The sequence below is a fragment of the Apium graveolens genome, chromosome 3 (genome assembly GCF_009905375.1).
Source record: "Apium graveolens cultivar Ventura chromosome 3, ASM990537v1, whole genome shotgun sequence".
Lineage (NCBI taxonomy): Eukaryota > Viridiplantae > Streptophyta > Magnoliopsida > Apiales > Apiaceae > Apium > Apium graveolens.
The window spans coordinates 62784589-62808496 of NC_133649.1; the positions used below are offsets into that span (position 1 = coordinate 62784589).

Sequence of the window (23908 nt, forward strand, 5' to 3'; positions counted from 1 at the left end):
GAATTCTGTTTCTTTTGGAGGAGCGGCAACTGAAGACCCCAACATGCACATAAGGAATTTTGTCAAGATATGCAGCACTTTTAAGTATAATGGCGTGACTGATGAGGCTATCAAGTTGAGGCTTTTCCCATTCTCACTGAGGGATAAGGCTAAAGACTGGTTACATTCGGAACCAGCTGGGTCCATCACTACGTGGCAAGATCTTGCGCAAAAGTTTCTGGTGAAGTTTTATCCAATGGCAAAGACTGCTGCTATGAGGAGTGCTCTTACTCAGTTTGCGCAGCAACCTACAGAATCTATGTGCGAGGCTTGGGAACGCTACAAGGAAATGTTGAGAAAATGTCCACATCATGGAATGCCGGATTGGATGGTAATCACTGGTTTTTATAATGGTTTGGGGGCCCAATCTCGGCCCATGCTCGATGCAGCAGCTGGAGGCGCCTTATGGGCTAAAAGCTATACTGAGGCGTATAATCTTATCGAGACGATGGCTGCAAATGAGCATCAAAACCCAACTCAGAGGATGACGTCAGGCAAGGTCGCAGGTATTCTGGAAGTTGATGCAGCCACCGCTATTGCAGCCCAGCTCCAAGCGCTATCAATGAAGGTTGATTCTCTGGCTACGTATGGAGTTAATCAAATAGCTATGGTTTGTGAGCTTTGTGCAGGTTCTCATGCTACGGATCAGTGTTCTCTTGTCAACGAATCTGTTCAATATGTGAATAATTATCAGCGACAACAGCAGCCTGTGCCAGCGACCTATCATCCTAACAACAGAAATCATCCAAATTTCAGCTGGGGAAATAATAAGAATGCTATTCAGCCACCATATCAGCAAGGAGTAAGTAAACAGTTTAACCCATCTGGATTCCAGCAACCACAGCAGTATGCTACAAGGCAATCATATCCTCAACAGGGAAGTGCAGCTGAACCTACTAGTGCTGATTTTGAGGAACTTAAGCTGTTGTGCAAGAGTCAGGCGGTTTCTATCAAGACCTTGGAAAATCAAATCGGTCAATTAGCCAATGCAGTGCTCAATCGTCAACCTGGCACTCTTCCCAGTGACACGGAAGTACCAGGCAGGAAGGAAGCTAAAGAGCAAGTCAAGGCTATTACCTTAAGGTCTGGAAAAGTAGCTGATGCTGAAAAGGCAAAAGAAGTCGAAGCTGAAGTTAGAGATGAAGAATTTAAGCAAAAGGAGAAAGCGACGGAACCAAGGAAGACTACTGTTGAACACACTCTGCCTGAGGCTAATACAGGGGAGAAACAGCTCTATCCTCCACCACCTTTCCCTAAGAGATTGCAGCAACAAAAGCTGGATAGACAGTTCGGGAAGTTTCTGGAGGTGTTCAAGAAACTTCACATCAATATACCTTTCGCTGAGGCTCTGGAACAAATGCCTAGTTATGCGAAGTTTATGAAGACTATTCTTTCAAGAAAGGTGAAACTGGATGACCTTGAAACCGTTGCTCTCACGGAAGAATGCAGCGCTGTTCTGCAGCAAAAGTTACCACCAAAACTGAAAGATCCAGGAAGCTTCACCATTCCTTGCACCATTGCCAATCTAACTTTTGACAAGTGCCTTTGTGATTTGGGAGCAAACATTAATCTGATGCCCTTGTCGATCTTTAAAAAGCTGGATCTGCCTGATCCAAAACCCACATACATGTCGCTACAATTGGCTGACTGTTCCATTACTTACCCAAGGGGCATAGTTGAGGATGTGTCGTCAAGGTGGATAAGCTCTTCTTTCCTGCAGATTTTGTTATTCTGGATTTTGAGGAAGATAAGAAGATTCCCATAATCTTGGGGAGGCCTTTCTTGGCTACTGGCCGTACCTTGATAGATGTGCAAAAAGGTGAACTTACTATGCGGGTCCAAGATCAGGATGTGACCTTCAACGTATTCAAGGCAATGAAATTCCCTACAGAAGATGAGGAGTGCTTAAAAGTGGATGTGATTGATTCCACAGTTACTTCGGAACTCGAGCACATGCTAATGTCTGATGCATTGGAAAAGGCCTTAGTGGGGGAATTTGACAGTGATGATGAAGATAGCAACGAGCAATTACAATATCTGAACGCTTCGCCCTGGAAGCGAAAGCTGGACATACCATTTGAATCTCTTGGTACTTCTGACCTCAAGAACGCTGAAGGGAAGCTCAAACCATCAATAGAGGAAGCACCTACCTTAGAGCTCAAACCCTTACCTGAACACTTGAGGTATGCTTTTTTAGGTGATTCATCTACATTACCTATTATTATTTCAGCTGACCTTTCAGGTAGTGAGGAAGACAAGCTCTTAAGGATTTTGAGAGAATTCAAATCGGCTATAGGATGGACCATAGCAGACATCAAGGAGATAAGTCCTTCATATTGTATACATAAAATTCTGCTAGAGGAAGGTAGTAAGCCAACTGTGGAACAGCAACGAAGACTGAATCCCATCATGAAGGAGGTGGTGAAGAAAGAAATTCTGAAATGGCTAGACGCGGGCATCATTTATCCTATTTCTGACAGCTTGTGGGTGAGCCCCGTACAATGTGTTCCTAAGAAAGGAGGTATCACTGTGGTAGCAAATGAAAAGAATGAGCTCATCCCTACTCGAACAGTTACAGGATGGAGAGTATGCATGGATTACAGGAAATTGAACAAAGCCACAAGAAAGGATCACTTTCCTCTTCCATTTATTGATCAAATGCTTGACAGATTGGCGGGACATGAGTATTTTTGTCTTCTGGATGGTTATTCCGGGTATAATCAGATTTGTATTGCACCAGAGGATCAGGAAAAGACTACCTTCACCTGTCCATTTGGCACATTTGCTTTTCGTAGAGTTTCGTTTGGGTTATGTGGCGCCCCGGCCACCTTTCAGAGATGTATGATGGCTATATTCTCTGACATGATTGGAAATAACATCGAGGTGTTCATGGATGACTTCTCTGTCTTTGGACACTCATATGATGAATGTTTGAATAATCTGCGCGCCGTACTCAAAAGATGCGTGGAAACTAATTTGGTGCTTAATTGGGAGAAATGTCATTTTATGGTGCGTGAAGGCATTATCCTTGGGCATAAGGTCTCTAGCAAGGGTCTGGAGGTGGACAAGGCCAAGGTGGGAGTCATTGAAAATCTTCCCCCACCTAATTCGGTGAAAGGAATCCGTAGTTTTCTCGGTCATGCGGGTTTTTATCGGCGATTCATCAAGGACTTTTCAAAGATATCTAAGTCGTTGTGCAATTTGCTTGAGAAAGAGGTGCCTTTCAAATTTGATGATGAATGTTTGGCAGCATTCGAGACTCTCAAGGAGAGTTTAATCACGGCATCAGTTATTACAGCACCAGATTGGACAGAACCGTTTGAGATGATGTGTGATGCGAGTGATTATGCGGTAGGTGCAGTTCTGGGACAGCGCAAGAAAAATCTCTTCCATGTGGTTTACTATGCGAGTAAGACTTTAAATGGGGCCCAATTGAACTACACCACTACTGAGAAGGAGCTTTTGGCTATAGTATTTGGCTTTGAGAAATTTCGATCTTATCTGCTTGGTACGAAAGTGACAGTATTCACTGATCATGCAGCTATTCGCTATCTGGTTTCTAAGAAGGATTCGAAGCCAAGACTCATTCGTTGGGTGCTTTTACTTCAAGAATTTGAGTTAGAGATCAAAGATAGAAAAGGTACTGAGAATCAAGTAGCTGACCATCTCTCTAGGTTGGAGAATCCCGATTCTACTTCACAAGATAGGACGTTAATCAATGAATCTTTTCCGGATGAGCAGTTGTTTGCAATTCAGGAGGAAGAACCATGGTTTGCAGATATTGTAAACTATCTTGTCAGCAATATAATGCCTCCTAATTTGACATCCACGCAAAAGAAGAAGTTTCTGCATGAGGTGAAGTGGTATATGTGGGATGAACCATATTTGTTTAGACAGGGAGCTGACCAGATCATCAGGAGATGTATCCCGTTCTGTGAGACGGAGGGGATATTACGAGACTGCCATTCCACGGTTTATGGTGGATACTATGGAGGTGAGAAGACGCCAGCTCGTATTCTGCAAGCAGGTTTTTTCTGGCCTACCTTGTTCAAGGATGCTCATCAGTTTGTTTTAAGGTGTGATCGTTTCCAAAGAGTGGGAAATTTGTCAAGGAAGGATGAGATGCCATTAAATGTGATGCTTGAAGTCGAGGTCTTTGATGTATGGGGAATCGATTTCATGGGGCCTTTTATCTCGTCTTGCAATAATCAGTACATCTTGCTGGCAGTCGATTATGTCTTAAAATGGGTCGAAGTTAAAGCTTTACCGACAAATGATGCAAAGGCAGTGCTAAATTTTCTTCATAAGCAAATTTTCACAAGGTTTGGAACACCTCGGGTAATCATAAGTGATGAAGGATCGCATTTTTGCAACCGTAAGTTCACTTCTATGATGCAGCGTTATAATGTGAATCATCGAGTAGCTACTGCCTATCATCCGCAAACAAATGGTCAAGCGGAAGTGTCTAACAGAGAGATAAAGTGCATTCTAGAGAAGGTTGTTTGTCCGTCAAGGAAGGATTGGTCTTTAAAGCTCGATGAAGCTATTTGGGCTTACAGAACAGCATACAAAAATCCACTTGGGATGTCACCGTTTCAGTTGGTGTACGGCAAGGGATGTCATCTACCGGCGGAGCTTGAGCATAAGGCCTACTGGGCATTGAAGAAATTGAACCTGGATTTAGATGCAGCTGGTAAGAAAAGAATGCTTCAGCTCAATAAACTTGATGAATTTCGACTTCAAGCGTACGAGAATAACAAAATGTATAAGGAAAAGGTGAAGAGGTGGCACGATAGGAAGCTACATCCTAAGTTATTTGTGCCAGGGCAACAAGTTCTGTTATTCAACTCTCGGCTCCGACTTTTTCCTGGGAAGTTGAAATCAAGGTGGTCTGGACCTTTTATTGTCAAAACTGTGTTTCCACATGGAGCGGTGGAAATTTTTGAGAATGATTCGGACCAAGCATTCAAGGTTAACGGTCAGCGGTTGAAACACTACTATGGGGACATGGCAAACCGAGAGGTGGTTAGTGCCATTTTGTTGACTACTTGAGAAAGATACGGAACGTCAAGCTAATGACGAAAAAGAAGCGCTGCGTGGGAGGCAACCCATGAATTTTTGTTACAGGAACCCTTAGAAGTTAATAACCTATCCAAAAACACAAAAAAATCAGAAAACAGGAGCTGAAAAAAAAATTCCAGAGACCCTCTGCGCGCCCGCGCAGAAATGCTGAGCGGCCGCGCAGGGGTCGAGTTCCAGAAATTTTTTTACAGTTCAGAAAAAAAAAAAAAAAAAAAAAACACAAAAACCCATCACAGCCCATAAACCCACGAATTCTTTTCCCATTACCCCATGATTTTATCCCTCAACCCCACTCCTAATCTAATTTAACCTACTCCACACCCTATATATACATACACCTATCCTACATATCTCCCACAAACTTCCTACACTTAAACCCTCTCATAAACATCAAAAATTAGTTCTTACACACTTTTATTCACAAACCAATGGCACCCAAGAGAGCACGCACTATTGACAGCAGCAGCACAGTTCCTACTGCTGATTCATCAAGGGGTACTGCTGCAAGGCCTCGGTTAACTGACAGAGCTGCGGAGGAGGAGTACACTAGGCTGTTGGGGAAGCCGATTTTGAAGGAGAGGGGGTTTTTACCATCAGGGAGGGATGGTGAGTTATTTCCCATGATTGCAGAGAAGGGGTGGATAGCTTTTTGTGAGTCGCCCGAAGCAGTACCGATGAGTGTTGTTCGCGAGTTCTACGCGAACGCGAAGGCTGAAAAGAATGGGTTTTCTGTAGTTCGTGGGCTGACGGTTGATTATCATCCTGCGGCGATTCGCCGTGTGATTGGACAGCGAGAGAGAAAGCCCGAGGAGGAGAACTGGAATGAAAAGACTGCTGAGGATTTTGACTTGGATTTGATTTGTGCGACTCTCTGTCGACCGGGCACAGTTTGGAACCGCAGTCCAGCCAATAATGAGTATCGTCACTTTCCAGCGATCGCCATGAACAGGTATGCCCGTGCATGGAATGCATTTATATGTGCTAATATTTTGCCTTCTTCACATGCACACGAGGTCACAGTTGAGAGAGCACAGTTGTTGTGGGGAATTCTGAATGAGGAACACTATGTGGACCTTGGTGAGTTTATCTACCAAGGAATTCTGAAGTTTTTGAGGGGAGCAAAGCATATGAACATCCCTTATGCATCCACGGTTACAAAGCTATGCCGAGCAGTAGGAGTGAACTGGCCGGCTCATGAGCAGTTGCAGTTGCCAGCAGCTCCGATAGATTCTGGCACTCTGAATGGGATGCAGGAGTGGACCGGTGGTGAGCCTGAGGAGCATGGGCTGGGTTATCGTCTTCCAGGAGGGCGTCTAGTACGAGGTGCTACTATGGCCAGGCCAGGGCGTGGTGAGGCTGGTTCTTCGAGAGCTCGGGAGGGTGCTGGGATGGGTGATGCCCAGTATAGGAGGCTTTCACGGCGGATGGATGCCATGTATGAGACGCAGAGCAGGTTTGCTCAGGAGCTCACTCTTGCGTTAGGGACTGCTTTTCGAGGCCTTGGAGCTGATATCCAGTGGCCAATTTTTGGTGAGGACTCTGCATACCCGCCGCCTGATACTCCACCCACTGAGGGTGATGATGATGACTCCGAGTAGGTATACCCTGTGTTCCTTTCTACTACCTTCACTGGGGACAGTGAAGATTTTAAGTTTGGGGGTGGTAGTTAAGGAATATTTTGTGTGTGTCATATAGCTGCATATTCATGATAGTTAGTTCATATAGTTGCATAATTTTTGCCATATAGTTTTTTTTTATATATAGCTTTATTTGTTTGTCATATCATATAGCTCATGCATATACCATGATCCCTTTTGCAATGATTTATCGACTGAATTGTGATATTGATGCGAGTGTAGTGATAGCATTAAAGTGATATTAAGTTGTGTAGGTTGATATGCATGCTAGAAGCACTTGTATTTTCACTAAATCTTAGAGAATGCTTAAGGACTAGATTGTTGTTATGATCTGATTATTTTCGAGGATAATCTATTTATTATGCTTAGAATCTGATAATAGGTTCTTAGTGGTAAAGGCATGAAAAAGAAAAAAAATGGAGTAAAAATGGAATTTGTGGCTAGGCGTCAAATGGCTAGTAGCCGGCTCGCATGTTATGCGAGTAGTCTAGGGTTGAGCAAGATGGAGCGAAACGCACTTGCTCAGAGAAAAAAAAAGAGAAAAAAAAAATTGCATAATTGATCAAGAGTGGGCTCTTTGGTATTCGAGTTATTAAGTTCTTAGGGGACTTTGTGCCTAGTGACCTAAGGCTTTTAGAGTCTGGGATCCGCTAACCTAACGCTCGTTACATGGATACCATTGTATAAGTCTTTTATGGACCTCACTCATTGCACGGTCAAATAAGCATTTGAGTTGTAAATAAGAAGCACGATTCCGTAGTAAGCTCCAGAGTTCTTGTAGTGTTGTATATCACTTTGTGCCTAGAATTTTTATTCTTTGTATAATCGTAGGATTGCCTTGAGGATAGTCTAGTCATAGTAATTGGTCTAGTTCCGAAGCATATCTGTTAAGCATTTGCACACACCACGTTTCTGGCTGTATGTCCGTTTGCATGAGTTTATTGATCTTTAGTGTCTAACTGCATTCGTTGAGACGTGACAATTTGGTTGGTTAATTGTAGTAAGGGGGATCGTTGCATTTTCATATAGATTGCATTCATGCATATTTTTATTTGTTTTGAGTCTGTGACGCTTGAGGACAAGCATCGATTTAAGTTTGGGGGTGTGATAAGTGGCATTTTATACCACTTAGAACGTCTTAAAATGGCTTAAATTGGTGTCTTGAAATCAAGTATTTTGTGTATTTGATGCGTTTTTCTAGTGTTTATGCATTTCAGGGTATTAGTTGCATTTCGGAGGAGGAATCATCAAGAATAAGCCTTGGCATGTGTTCACCATTGCGAGAGGAAAAGAACGGGCAGATTACGGCGAAGAAACGGGGCAAACCTGGAATTTTTCCAGTAGGGTCCTGCGCGCCCGCGCAGAAATGCTGAGCGGCCACGTAGCAGCCTTGCGCGCCCGCGCAGAAATGCTGAGCGGTCGCGCAGGGTCGGGGAAAAAGCTGAATTATTTTAGACTTCTACTTCTGTTTGGCTTCCAACTTCTATGTAATCTGAGTTTCATGGGACTATTATATAGGTAGATTTGAGACATTTTCACAGAGAATTAAGAGAGGAGATTATGTTTTAGATTGTGTTTTTGCGCAAGAAGCGAAGGAGATAAGGAAGAAGACCGATTTAGCACACAGCAACGAAGCGGAAGCATATACTCTTGTGATTCTTGTTTTGTTGTAACGTTGGATGCTAGTTTTCTTGCTTTGACTTATTTACTCTTGTGACGTACTCTGTTTTAATATAATCAGTTTAGTTATTATTTTCTTGTGTTTGTTTATCATGATTTCATATGAACCCATGATGGCGATAAGTTCTATTATGGGCTAATCGTGATCATGAAGTTGCAATGGATTTATTATGGAATTCTTTAGTTAATTGTTTATTACTTTAGTATGTGATGATTGTATGATATCTAGTATTGGTTGTGCGTATTCGTCTTATGTGCGTCGCGAACATATAAGATAGGGTGTTAATCTCTTGTGAAGCGACAGTGGATCTTGAGATTTAGAACTTGCCATGCTAGCATAGGTTCATGTACGTTGTGCATGATTAGTGGGTAACTCTAACAGTTTTATTTGCCCTATGTAATCAAAAAGGGATAACTTGTGCTTAAATCGTTGTGTTGTCAATTTCTGTAGACATATAGGAACTCAACATAATTGATGACTATTCAACTTCTATCTTAATTGTGGATGTTTGTAGAATGGTATTAGTACAATGAAAGTTGGCTTTTATCAATTTCGTGTTATTCGATTAATATCATCACTGTCACATGTTAAAGGTAATAACAATGGCTATAGAAGGAAGTAATAATGAAGTTGTGATCTCATGAGTGTTTTATATTTGATAATTTGAAGTGTTAGTTAAGTGGTTAATTAAGTAGTTAATTATAGTTAATATTTAATCAACAATTTTAAGTGTTATTATCTTAACATTGAGAAGTAATCATACATTGGTGAGTGAGTTAAATTAGACAATAAATTAGTCTGAGTCTCTGAGGGAACGAACTAGAAAGTATTCTATATTACTTGCGAACGCGTATACTTGCGTGAATATTAGTGCGTGATTTCGCCCTAACAAACCCGGGTCGCGAAGAACGTGGCCGGCCGGACGGAAACCCGATGCCGGCGGGCTGATTCCGGCGACTTCGAATAGACAGCAAACCACACGATTCTGGGCTGCTCTTGCTTCGTTTTTCATCGATAACATCACAGGACCAACCCTCTCTCTCCCTTTCAGCGATTCGAAACCGGAAACACAAGGAAACGCCGCCGGTAGCGGCAGTTTCCGGCGACACCAAAACCAACACAAAAACTGTTGAAATCAGGGTCGATCGATCCTAAATTCGACGATCTACAAGCTTATGGCAACGAAAACATATAACAATCAATCAAAACAAACACCCCCAAATTCGAATTAAATTTGAAAATTTAAAATTTAAAATCGATACCTCTGATGATGATTTTGACGTGATAATCTGATTAAACAGGTTTCGGGCTTCAAATCGGTTACTCACACTTCGATTTCTGACACTCCTATCACGATCAAATTGGCTTTGATCCGCAAGAACACTCAAGAACCCTAATTCCCTTTTTCTGAATTTTCTGCTTATTTACTGATTTTTTTATAACTAATTAATAATTAATTACTGAAAAATTAGTTATTTATACTATGTAAAATAATACCCCTAAATAAAATTAAGGGGCTAATTACACTCCTAATAAAAATATTTGTCCCCAATTTTTATAATTTTTGGGTATTAATAATGAATTTTTAAATATCCAATAAATATAAAAGCAATGTCAAAAATTCCCAAAAATTGTGAATATTACAAAAATGCAAAGAAAAATGATATATGATAATTTCATGATCATATAGAAATAAAAATGTGATTTTTGTGGGGCTTTTGGTACCCGAAGGGGTCCGGAAAAATCATTTTTCACGAAAAAGGTAAATTTGTAAAACGTCTAAGGGTTCAGAATAGCGATATGGTATAGGGAATTTTTGGCAAAATAGGGCCAATGATTTTGTTTGAAATACGGGCTTTTAAAACATCGTTTTGAGCTGTACGGGTTTTGAATAAAATATATAACTTACGATAGAATACTCAATAAATATCCAAAACATGTTTGGATCAAAACAGACAACACGTAACACATAGCAGTTTGGGTTTAATGACTCAACATATTTAATCACATAATAATACACATAATTTAACTTTATTATGATATAATACAAGCGTAATTTCTCGGTCGTTACACATACGTTGGTGTTTGCAAAAGGAAGGTGGCAGCCTGTTTAGCAGGAAAATGAGAACAAAGAAGCATTACCATTTCCATGCAAGTTATGAAGATTTTCAAAGATGTTGGAATAGAGTAGTGAAGCAGCATGGAGTTAGACTTGATAGGTTTTGTTTTATTATTCTGTATTTTTACCATATAAACTTGGTGATATATAAACCAAGTATAGCTAGTAGAACAACTAACTAAGCAAACACATTTTAGAAGAAAAATAGAAAAAGCTGTAACTGGTAAGAATTTCTCTGTAGTTTGTTTGTTCATTTGTAAAAGCAGCTGTGAGCTATTCAAGCTTCACAGGGTTCTCTCGATATATATATATATATATATATATATATATATATATATATATATATATATATATATATATATATATATATATATATATATATATATATATATATATATATATATATATATATATATATATATATATGGTGGATACATTCAAATCCACCAGAAAGTTTTAAAGACTTGTGTTTTTATTACTTGTGTTTTGATTTATATAATTCTTTCATTCCGCACTTTGCAAATCAAACACTTATATATTATTGAGTTGGAACAGTTTTAAAAATCTCAAAAAGAAGCCAAAATTACATTCAACCCCCCATTCTGTAATTCTTGTTGTATTGTTAGGAAATAACAACCTCTAACATTGCTCAAGTTAATAAAGAAGAAGTTGTTATTCAATCAATCACAACCTCTGATCCTACTCATGTTGATGATTTATCAAACCCAATTCAAGCTGATTTATCAAATCCTGATTCTGAATACATAGTCTCTAATAAGCCAGAACTTACTTTTGAAGAAAAGAAGAAGCTACTATGGGGAAGCAAGAAACCAGCACCTAGAAGAGATTCTTCTGAAATAATAAAGAAGATTTATGGTGGAAGTTCTCACTCTAGGAAACCTGGAATCATAAGTGGTCTTGGAAGATTAAATGATGATGATCCATTTGTAGGAGATGCTTTTACTTTAAGAAAGCATTCTAACTTGACATAAATTGGAGACAATGTAATGCTTGAAGACTTACAGAATATCGTATTAGTGCAAATTGTTATTGATCATGCTAAAGAGAAAATGACTTATTTTATGGAGTCTGGGAGAAGCTTAAGGTTGACTCAAGAACAGTTAAGAGATAAACCACGGCATGAATTAGAACTTATTGTTACAATTCTCAAGGTAACTAATTCTGTAACCGCTAGATGGTCTGCATTCATAAAGAACCTGATACAGTTAAAGCAGAGAGGAATGCCTTACAAATCTAACTACATTCCAAAGTGCATTAATCAAACTGAATATGCGATTGATATGCCTATTAGAGGAGCCACGATAGAAATGAGTCTAGGGACTAAAGTTTTAACCTTTTATCCTGATGAAAAGAAAATTAGGTTTCTGGAGCTGGATGATCTATCTCTTGGAAATTCAAAGTTATATAATCTCATGGATGCCATCTATCAGAATGATGAATCAATAGATGAACTGAAGCAACATAAATAGAGGATGCAATGGTATTTGGATGTAATGGAAGAAAATCTGCTAAGGAAGTTTCTTGAAGATTTTCCAGACTGTGTTGGAGTTGAGAATGAAGAGTAAAGTATGATATTCACTGAAGTAAGAATGAATATGTTTAATTGATTACTACATTTACATAGTTTTGACATCATCAATTGTAACTTTTACAAATTTTCATAATGCACAAGTTGGGGGAGATTATTAAATATAATTGATGATATCTGGAGAAAAACTATCAGAAGTTCCTATTTGGACTTATATCAGCATTTACTGAAGAGTGAAATCATCAGTACTTATATCAGTACTTGATGATCAGCAGATGATGTCATCAGGATTTGTCAGTTTAGTAGATATTCGAGGAAAAAAAGGAAAGCATGAATTCAAGGCGGTGAAGGATTTTATCTCAGAAACAATCATACATGGATAGGTTTCCTTATTGTAATAGAATATGATTCCTTATTTGATTGTGTAAATGTGCTCTATATAAAGCACAGATTAAGTTCATGCTATAAGTATTGCGAACATTGTCATATCATCTGCATAACCTAGCAACTTTCAAGGATACTTGTTCATCCTTTTGAGAGAGTACATTTGTAATAAGTTTTTATCTTATAATATAAAAACTGTTGATTATGTTAAAGTTTTGTCGAATTATTTGAATAAACTATATTCACCCCCCCCCCCTTTACAGTTGATTACGGACCTAACATTATATATCTTACCATTACTCGATTGAATATCTCTTATGATGTACATTTAGTTAGTATGTTCATGCAATATCCTTGACACTTCCACCTATCAGATGTCGAACAAATCATCTGATATATCCCTGAAACTCCTAGTCGTGGCCTGTTCTCCCCCCTAGTTCTTCACTCAAACTTCAAGTGTACAGTGATGAAGATTTGGTTGGATGCCCTGATACTAGAAATCTATTACTGGTTGGTGTATGTTTCTTGGAGACGCTCTTAATTCATGAAAATGCAAAAAGCAGAATCGTGTATCGAAGTCATCTACAAAAGCAGAATATCATGCCATGTCCGCCGCTTGTTCTAAAATTATTTGGCTACATGGGCTTCTTGCGGAACTAAAATTCTCGAGCCAAACCGACTCCAATACATGCTGATAACACTAGCGCCATTCAGATTGCAGCCAACCCTGTTTACCATGAATTTATAAAACATATCGAGGTTGACTGTCATTATGGCCACTTGGTTATTACTCTCCCACATATCTCCAAAACTCTACAGATTGCTGATATTTTTACCAAATCGATGTCACGCCAGCGCCATAACTTTCTTGTTAGCAAATTGATGTTTGAAAATTTGCCAACAACATCAATTCGAGGAAGGGTGTCCAATGTACTAGCTGTATATCAGTTGTATTATTTGTCCTTAATTTAATTGAGATATATTAGCTATATTAACAGATTTGGTTACCTTCCATATTTAAAGTATAGAATTATTGTAAAAGCTGAAATCTACTGTTATATAACGAGGACTCTCCAACAATGGCATATATACTTTTTCCCTAGCAATATTCTTGTCGGGAAGCATACAAGTTTAAGCATCTGAAGCATCCAAACTACCTGATGTTGTTTGACATCCAAACTCCATCTGACGCAACCACACACGCTAATCCAAACAACATGACGCGCCGGCGCGTGAGACTCGGGAGCTCGAGTTCTTCAAGGAGAACAGCTTCTTCAAACCCATAAATTGCTCAATGCTGGAAACAATCGAAAAAATGACAAAAATAGCCAATTTTTGAAAAAAATTAACAAAAATAACATTCTGAAAAAATGGCCAATTTTATCCAATTGAATACTCAACTGTCAGTTGGGTTGACAGTTGAGTATCCCAATTTGTATAAGATACTCCACTGGTAGTTGGGTATTTCATATATGGGATACTCCACTGACAGTTGGGTATCTCATATAAAGTGAATACTTCACTGACACATGGGTTTCCCATCGGCTAAAGTTGGTCAACTTTTCAGAAATTGGTCATTTTTATTAATTTTGTTCAAAAATAGACTAAATTTGTATTTCGCCGAGAACAATCTTAAACTTCCAATTGAACGACAGATCCACACAAAGTGCAGACAACTATCATACGACCCGCCAGTTTCTTTCTGGCCCACAGAAACTCACTCACGCGCCTCTTAACGTTGTTGCAAACCAAACATGACAAAGCGGGCACATACCTCTAACTAGTCCCTGGCAAGGATTCTTTTGTAATATCTTCCCTATCTAGTACACTTATACAGATTTTATATATACTGTTGAGGTAGTTTATGTTTACTGCTCTTGGGTTAATAAATATTGTTGGGCTAATAGATAATAAGCAGGGCTGAAATATGATTATTGTTTACATATCTGAGTAATCTAGGCAGTAATTACTAATTAGATTGGGCTTGGGACTATAAAAGGTGTTATTACAACTTGTTTATTCACCGTGGTTTGGATTTACAAGGACTAAGTTAAGACTTTATTCTTGCCCTTGATATATTATTCGAATGTTATTTCCTTGAAGTTTGTAATGGCCAAAGCTTTCGACTCTTCAATAACTAGTGAAAGTACTCCTATAAGTAGTAGTAGAACTAGTTTACTTATAGTAGTACTAGTTTTCATTAGAGTCCGCAATTTCGTACACGACACGATAATACGATACGAAAATGAAACGAAAATAACAGATTTGGTTTGACATTTTCGGTACACGAACATGAAAGTACACGAACACGAAAGTACGCGGACGAATTTAGTATCGATTTTGGATTTACACTTGTGCACACGACACGAAACGAAATTACACAAAATAAATAAATATTTAAATAAATTTATTAAAATTATATGAATACATATATCTTTTAATAATATTTATATATATAATATTTACAGAATATAGATACAAAATAGATTCAAATTTAAATTTCACAAGATTTGACTACACTTGAGTCTATATGACTTATTGACTTAAGACTCGACTAGTAAAAAATTAATATTTAAATATATATTTTATTTATCTTTATTTTTATTATTAATTTTAAATTACACGAAACACGACACGAAATGAAGGTACACGAACACGAAACGAAACAAATCCTTAACGGTTCGGGTTTGGGTTAGACATTCATGATACGAAACATGAAAGTACATGACACAGAAGTACACGAAACGAAGCTCTAGTTTTCATAGCACTCCATATGTAAATCCTAAATTTGACGGAAAGAATTTCTTAAAATGGTCGAATCTGGCACACTCGCACTTAATCCTCCCAATTGATGAGATACATAAATAGGAAGGCCAAGAAGCCATTGTGGAGTGATACAAATTTTAACGATTGGGATAGCGAAAATGACATGGTCAAGTCATGGATGTTTAACTGTATGAAGTTGCATATTCGCAAAAGTTATTTCTTTCTTGATACCAATGAAACTGTTTAAGGGACGTACTCATATTTAGGAAATATGGCTAAACATTCCGAGGTGAAGCAAAAAATATGGGCACTAACACAAGGAGGCAGGACCTTGATCGAATTTTATTCGGAACTCACATCTATGGCAGGAGTCAGGTTACACTATGTTCGAGTTTAAACAAGCTGAAGACGAAGAGAGGTATCAAAAGTTGGTACAAGAAAAAAGAATGATGAAGTGTCTTGCTGGACTGACAATTGAGTATGATTCAATCAAAAATCAACTCAGTGGTCAGAATCCTTTTCCTACAGTTGAGGAAGCCCACGGGCGTGTGCTGCTAGAGGAGAGTCTGGGAGAAAACATGGCTCTAATTAATACTGTACATGATCGATCTGCACTTTTTACGGAAAGTGTTTAGCATAAAGATATTCTCTAAGACTATTGTAAGAGCAAGTCTAATGTTGATGTTAAAATAGATATAGATATTGTTATAATTTGAAACTAAAAAGTGGTTTTTGATGCTAAAATACAACTTATTCTCCAATGAAAATGCAAAATAGCACCAAATATATCCAAATAAAACTATATTTTAATTAATGAATCTTAAAGTAGACACTATATTTGTCATTTTGGCACTTGTTGCAATTATAGAGCTGTCTATACTTGGTTCAATATTTAGGATCAAATATAGCATTTTGCACCAAGTCTGACATTCCATCGGAGTAGGGTTTTTTGGTTTGATGCTATATTATAGCAATATCACCTACTTTAGCATAATGATTGGACTTGCTCTAATAAGTTGTTACCATTCTGTTGAGGAATGTTATATGTTATGCCCTCAGTGGAGGCAGTTGATTCAACAGAGGCTCGGGAAGAGGCACTCACTATAGTGCGGAAGGAGCATATTGAGTCTGCTACTTCAACAAATGAGTGCGACTGAAATCAATGCTCTCCGTCAGCTATTGGCTCCAATGGAGACTAATTCTGCAGGACCTTCATCTGCCCCATATGGAATTAGGCGACAAACATAATCCATGGCAGTGGTAAAAGGGGTAATAAGGTAGCTGATCTACCCTTCTTTCATTATATTCTATCTATATACCTATAAATAGTGACAGATTATCATGATGATAAGATTAACCAAGTAAGGAATTGAAAAAAAGTAGGGAATTAGAATGAAAATAAGATAAAATATAATTGGGGTCTAGATAGATTTAATGGGCTTTTCAATTTAAATTGCGGTTATCTGGGTGATATACCACATCATCTCTCCGTCTAAGTCTGTTAAAAGTGTTAATGGCAATGACTCGATTGCAAGTTTTGATTAGTTTAATAAGTTGACTGCAAGGGTTTTTTAGTTCGATGACCCAATTGTAAGTAAGGGATGAGTTCAATTATGAAAAAGCCATTTAACCCCTACTTTCTTTTGATTAAAATGCTGCTTTGAGCAAGTTTTGCATCCAACTAAGTAACCATATTATCCAATTGGTGCAGAAAACAATTAGTATTATGGGAAATCAGCATTTGTGATGTGCAAGGAGTAATATACTAATATATATATCTGACATGGTGGTGGGGGTTCAGCAGGGTGGATAATGGTGATACCATTTGTTTGTGCTTTTTGTTGAGATTTCTATGGTTAGAAGGTTATCCGAAAGTTAGATTCAAAATAAAATTAAACTCATTTTCTCATTCATACTTCTGAAAATGACATGAAGTGCACTCTATCGCAAACTCCAACAAACTAGTGACTTTTCTTGATCCTGACTATAGTTTGGACGCAACTCAATTCTCTCAGGTCAATGTCCCTGATAGCATCTTGCCCATTCGTAAATGGCAGTGCTCGAAGAAGCCTAAGCCTAAAATAAAAGGAAAAATATGCAGTTCCTTATAGCCTTTCGTCCTTTGGTCTAGTTGTTTATATTTATCATTGTTTTTACAGCTTGTTTGACAAGTTGATGTTTTGCAACCGAAAGAAAGCAGTCTTGGATTTTTAATCTTAAAGACTTATTTGTGTGTTGTGGGGAAATATTTTTTTTTTCAGAAATAAAAAGATGTTGCAATGCTACCATAGTAGTGAACAAATTTTAAAAATAACCATTTCCAAGCTATGATAAGATGCTAATAATCACAAATCCGGAACGGAGCTCTTATGCCTACAGCTGATGTTCTAATGTTTCACCATACGAGCTTCCAAGTGAAAAACTTTAATAACCAGTTCAGAAGAACCTTGGAACAGCTGGCAGGTTCTCTCCTGCCAAATCATATAAGAAATTGCTGTAAAGGAATGTAGAATATGTATTAACTTGATGTTCCCTTTTCCTCTTCTTAGCTGCCTTAAGAATGCTTGTGTTCCATTACTCAGACGAGAACAGCCAAGAAATTAACTCTCTCTGCACAAGTGCTAGATACTCTTGCAACAAGTCCAGCCAATAAAAAAAATTATCGTGTCCCCTCCTGCACCTGTCAGGAGCTAACTTCAGGCAGCCTTGACTCTAGCTAGTTAGTTCCTTGCTAAGTTCACTGGTAAGATATTACATACTATAAGTATCAAATTGCTCATAAGAAAAAGGAAAAAGGGAATGTGCTTGAGTGGAGCTGGACACCTATCAAGGTCATTTTGATAAGAAAAAATGAAATTTAAAATTACTATATTTTTCAATAGAAGGTTGCCTAGGCGAAGAGGGGTCCTGATCGGTTTACGTGGCACAATCCTGATCGGTTTACGTGGCACAAATCAGAAAGAAGCGGTTTCTGGAAAGAGAAAGAAAAACCAAACAAGTAATATATTGATTAAATTAGCTTATATACATCATTTTTCTAATTAGGGGCTAGGCCTTCAAGACTTCCAGCGCCACTCTTCAGGAACAAACATCGAGATTCACGATCCCACCACTGATCTCAACCCAGTTCTTCATCCACCCCCTCCACCACAATGGTATAAGACATTAGAATTACTCTTCTTGTGTGCTTCTCCTCACACACATTCTGTCGTCCTTGTATCCTGAAGTAAGTTTCTTCATTGGTACCTTTTTTTGGCTCAATTTAAGCAATTTGCATTGTTAACTTATTGTCCTGCTTCTGCATGTGAAGTATCTCTTAATTGCTTGCAATCTTCTTCATGTTATTTTCGAACTCTGCTTGTTCCTATGTTCTTACTTATGCTTAGATATCAATGTTTTTCAGCACTTGTTTGCTTATTTCCTGAGGTTTAATTGCATGTAGACACTGATTATTAGATGGCTTCTTCAATTGGAATAGTAAGTGCTGTAATTGAACTGTGAATTTAGGATATAGAAGTAAGGTAATTTAATTAATCCATGTTTAGTGGTGATTCTTTGTTGATTTGTTTTGTATTATTTCGTTTTCTTTTTATTAACTAGCTTATGCTCTGTCAATATTGTTTAGCTCTTAATTCTGGCGGAAGGAGGATTGATGTTCCTTCCTTAATTGACCAGGCCTGTCTGCTTTTCTTGATTGCATATTTTTTCTGAGGCATATAGTTTTTCAATTATTCGTTATTAGATCTCTGTAGTTCTTCTCTAAGTTGAAATCCAACTTAAGTGATGTACCATTGGGCCTGTTTGGCGCCGAGCTTATAAGCCACTTATGGCTTATAAGTCCGTAACAGCTTATGTACGACCGTTTGTCGACCCAACTTATAAGTTGAATTTATAACTTATAAGCTGATAAGTTGAATGTTAGTAACGACGTACTTTTTCTCAACTTATTTTGATTTTTCATATGGAGTAGTTAAAGCTCTCTATGACTCTATCCACAGTAACTTCCTCCGTCTTCTCATTCAATAGTTTGACCAAGTTGTTAATGTGTTCTTAAATGTAATGATGAATATGATGAGGGGTTGGAAATAATTTGTCGGACAATGATGGAGGGAGCTTTGTTTTTCTCAACAACTGATTTTAGTAGGTCTAGTGTTTGTAACTTTTACATTGGATTGTTTTGAATTTAGTTACTTGTATGGTAATATATGTCAAGATATCGTAAGATTAAGCCCTATGTAGGTTTATTTATTTGAACTTAAAGCAGAAATAAAGAAGAGTAATAAGCAATTAGCAGTCATTTACTGTTGAAATTCGTATACGTATTGATTTTCTTCTTTAACCAGGCTATCACAGTATTATTTTGATGGATATTCCAGCTTCTTACGGGATCAGTACTAGTGGCATCACAAAATATGGCATCTCTAAGTATGACCTGGGAGAAAAATCACGTGGGTATGACCTTTACTTGCATTCTGATGCTAGAACCTGGTTCCTAAGTAAAGAATGTATATTTTCTTTTGATTCTTTTGACACTGTGATTCCTATTACAGAAGAAATGAAGCTAGTCCTCCAAGACCCTGCCTGTTCTTCTTTTCTGGGCACTGTCGCGCTGGAAATCGTTGTTCTCATTCTCATAATTATCAGACACTTGACAAGTTTAATGACAACAAATCAGACCACAGACAACGTATGGATTGTCGAGTATATATAGTACCATCCGAAGAAGGTTCAAGACAGAGTGGAACTGTTTATGGTCCTAATATTGCAGCTTCATTATCAAGTGAGTACAAATCAGTAACTGATAGTGAGCACGTTCCAGTAACTGAAAGGAAGTACGATCCAGTAACTGATAGTTTGGATCTGGTAAATTCTATAGTTAGGGAAGAAAAGGCTAAATTGGCATTAACATCAGAGTTACCTCCCACTGACAATCTACTTGCTGTTGCTCTGCATGAGACTGACAGTAAGGATGCTGAACTGAAAGCAGTGAATGTTAAAAGCCGTCAGTCTCATGAAAAAGAACAATCTGCTGACTGTAAAGATGAAAAACAAAATATCTGGAAGGCTGGGGGAATTAAAGAAGGGAAAGACGGAAGTAAGGTAGCTGGTAATGAGGGAGACACTGATGGAAAAAGATTCAGTGCCTTTAGGTGTGTACTAGTTGAGTTTGTTAAGGAGCTTCTGAGCCCAACATGGAAGGAAAAGAAAATCAAAGAAGAGGTTTACAGAACAATTGTCAAGAAAGTCGAACGTAAGGTGATTTCCAGTTTCCGGAGCAGCACCAAAATACCCAGGACTCAAGAAGACATCAACAACTATCTGGCTGCTTCAGAACGAAAAATCTCAAACCTAGTGCAGGTATGTGCTGATCCACTAAGTTTAATATTTCATCCTTTCTTTTGATTCAATTTGAAAGTATAAAATTTGATGTTTAAGTCTTCTCATCTTAGAGAATGAGTATAATCTTCAGTATCTGTTATCTTCAAATATGAATTTGAGAAGCCATTTGTTATGTGTCCATGGAAATTGGAGAGTCATGGTAAGCATGATGTAGTTGGAAGATGTTTCGCATTTGCACTTATATCTATCCTAGGTCTGTGTGCTGAGGAGGTACAATGTGTAATTTTCTTTATATCTTTCGATGGACATGACAGAAATTGCAAATTATACGTCGAGCTATTCAAGTATGAGAGAAAAAAAACATTGCATAATCCAACTGCTTCCAGAGTTGCTTGTGTAACAAAGTAACAGTCACATACTATAGATCAGCACACAATCCTCTCTCTTTTTCTTCTAATAGAAGTTGCCTTTTACATGTCCTAAATTTAATTATCCCTGAAATATGATGTTCTGGTAATATTTTATGTTCTCTAGCTTTTGGTGCAACAATATATTTAAGATTTCTAACTATCTTCCGATTTCTTGTTTCACAGGCATACATTAAGGAGATGGCAAAAGCAAATGTAGCATGAATGTGTCTTGGGCTTGTTAACTAGTCAAATTTCTCTATCTTGTAGGTTGGTGTTTTAGACTTTTAGTCGTCTGTTCCGCAGCAAGTTGTTTGCAACGCATCACTGTTTAAAACCCCCTCTCTCTCTCTCTCTCTCTCTCTCTCTCTCTCTCTCTCTCTCTCTCTCTCTCTCTCTCTCTCTCTCTCTCTCTCTCTCTCTCTCTCTCTCTCTCTCTCTCTCTCTCTCTCATTTTTGTTAATTAAAACTTATTTTAAGCAGCTGGGAATATTGCATGTTGCATTGGTGTTTTCTTGATTATGCAGGAAATTTAAAAAAGCTGTTTTGTTTTCTTTGGCATCAAATTTAAAAAAAATAAAAAATAAATAAACAAGCTGCCATAGCAATTAGCAAGTCCCTGCTCATCGACCATTTTCATCGGAATTTAATATACTTTAAATAAATGTTAACACGATGAATTTTGAACGTTTCGATGAAGAAGGCATCAACGTTAAGTTTCAGGCAACCATTGTCTGATTTTCTCCAGTTTTAGTTTTCTGTAACTACTGACCTTGGTCCTACAAGTAGCATCGTAGCCTTCCTCTTAGCTTATTGCCACTCAGACTAAGATGACCGTGGTGCGGTTTCGACCGAAAACTAAGCCATAACCAAATTTATACGGTTTCTAAAATTAAAACCAAAACTGAACCAAATATCGTGGTGTGGTTTCGGTTTTTTACTTATAATTTCGGTTTAAAATGATTTAATTTCCATTTTAAAACCAAACTAAAAAAATTGTTGTTCTTTTTTTTTTAATTATTAGATGTATGTTAGAACTTATAAAATGGAGTAAAATGTCATTTTTTAGTGTTAAATGGTCCAAAATGTCATTTTTGAAAATAATGGCTCAAAATGTCACTTCATAACGGCACTTCCTCTTCCGTTTTGTATTTTTAATGCAAAATGGTACTTAATGTTCCGTTTTGGTACTTTATTTTTTTATAATGTGCAAAACGGAGGTTGAAGTAGCGTTTTGGCTCAAAACGATACATCATATAGCGTTTTGTACCAAAACGGTACTTTATCTACCGTTTTACGCATAAAAATGTCACATGAGGGTTAAAAATGACCTTAAATGTCACTTCAAAACGGTACATCGTGTACCGTTTATGCAAAACACCTAAAACGTAACTTCGTGTAACGTTTTGGCATTTTAATTTTTTTTTACCGTTTTGAGCCAAAACGCTACTTCAACCTCCGTTTTGCACATTATAAAAAAATTAAAAAGAAAAAAGTACCAAAACGGAACACTAAGTACCGTTTGATGAAGTACCGTTATGAAGTGATATTTTGAGCCATTATTTTTAAAAGTGACATTTTGGACCATTTAAAACTAAAAAAAATGACATTTTGCACCATTTAAAACTAAAAAAATGACATTTTGATCCATTATTTTTTAATGAAATTGAAACACTGGACACGAAATGAATAGCAGAACCATGTATCTTTCTCAAAATCATACATATCCAAAATCAATCCCCAGAACAATGAACATACATCCTAAAGTCAGAACAACTAGATGACTGAATAACTCGAGACAAATAATTTAAAAATGCACAGATCAGTACTAATTATTCAACTTTCCTTAAGCTCGTCAACCATTTCTGCATTAGACAAAACAATCTAAATTTAAAAATAGGCTAATGATGATTCTGAATCTCTGATTGTGGTATGGATTAAAAACTAATATATATAATTGCTGTATTTAGTACTAAGGAACGTGAGTTTCGAGACTCGATTTGACTGCTCTTGTGTTTCGTGACTCAATCTGCCTTAACAAGATGCCTACGTACCTTGCTGATTGCCAATGATCAAGTCAAAAAACGTAGTTTTGATTGGAGGGGGTGAGACCCCTTATATAGATATTGGGAGTCCTTGAATTGGACTTGGTATAGGAGACTTGGTGGGTAAGTCTCATAATTAGAATAGACTTTGGAGTCCTAGATAGTAGGAAACTGATTCCTTATCCTTTTAGGTCCCCTTGAGGCTAATCTATAAGGATTTATATCCTTATCGGGACTCTTCTCAATAGCTGATTTTTCCCTTATTAATTAATTACGAAATTAATTAATAATCAGGGCTTTTGGGCCTTCTTTATTTCATCGGGCCTGATCTGGTCCATCAGGCTTAACCTTTCTGGTCTGAGTATCATATATCTTTTTATTGGGCCTAGCAGCCCACACATTGCGGTAAATAAATTATACTATCATAGGTTCACCAACCTTTTCTTTACCCTTGGATCTTGGATCTATCTGTGGTTGTGATCTAGCCAATGTTGCTTCAGTATGTGTCCTTTCTTTGATCACAATGTCTTTAAGTTTTGGAAGTGACTTTTTACCAGAAGCTTCAGATTTAGATGTGACTTTCTCTGATTTAAGTCTGGCTTCTTCTTCCTTTAAACTTTCCAAGTCCATTCCTGGATTTTCTTGAAGAAATAACTGTCTTGACATTTCCTCATCAAGATCTAGAAGTTCATCAGAACTTATCCTTTTACCAGCAGCAGAACTTATTCTTTTCCCAGTATCAGAACTTGTTCTGTGACTAGCTTGTCTTGATGAAAACCTTCTACCTTGACTATGACCACTACCCATTCCAGAGTTTCCTTGGTCATCTTTTCCATCATCCTTTCCTTGCAGTGTCTTG

At 37.7% G+C, this 23908-nt stretch overlaps 1 protein-coding gene and 1 non-coding gene across 3 annotated transcripts; one reads left to right on the plus strand and one right to left on the minus strand.

Moving 5' to 3' along the window:
- Positions 1 to 250: 250 nt before the first annotated feature.
- Positions 251 to 357, minus strand: LOC141715642 (small nucleolar RNA R71). Its single transcript, XR_012572397.1, has one exon. It is a non-coding gene; the product is annotated as a small nucleolar RNA R71 (small nucleolar RNA).
- Positions 358 to 15329: 14972 nt separating this feature from the next.
- LOC141712348 (uncharacterized) lies at positions 15330 to 21360 on the plus strand. Of its 2 annotated transcripts, none has more exons than XM_074515257.1 (4): positions 15330 to 16534; positions 19601 to 19709; positions 19808 to 20615; positions 21191 to 21360. In XM_074515257.1, exons 2-4 carry the CDS (start codon positions 19621 to 19623, stop codon positions 21227 to 21229), a joined length of 936 nt encoding a protein of 311 aa, XP_074371358.1. In that variant the 5' UTR covers positions 15330 to 16534; positions 19601 to 19620; the 3' UTR covers positions 21230 to 21360. The 2 variants fall into 2 exon arrangements, with proteins under 2 accessions (XP_074371358.1, XP_074371357.1); XM_074515256.1 differs by lacking the exon at positions 15330 to 16534 and adding an exon at positions 17742 to 18483.
- The last annotated feature ends 2548 nt before the right edge of the window (positions 21361 to 23908 follow it).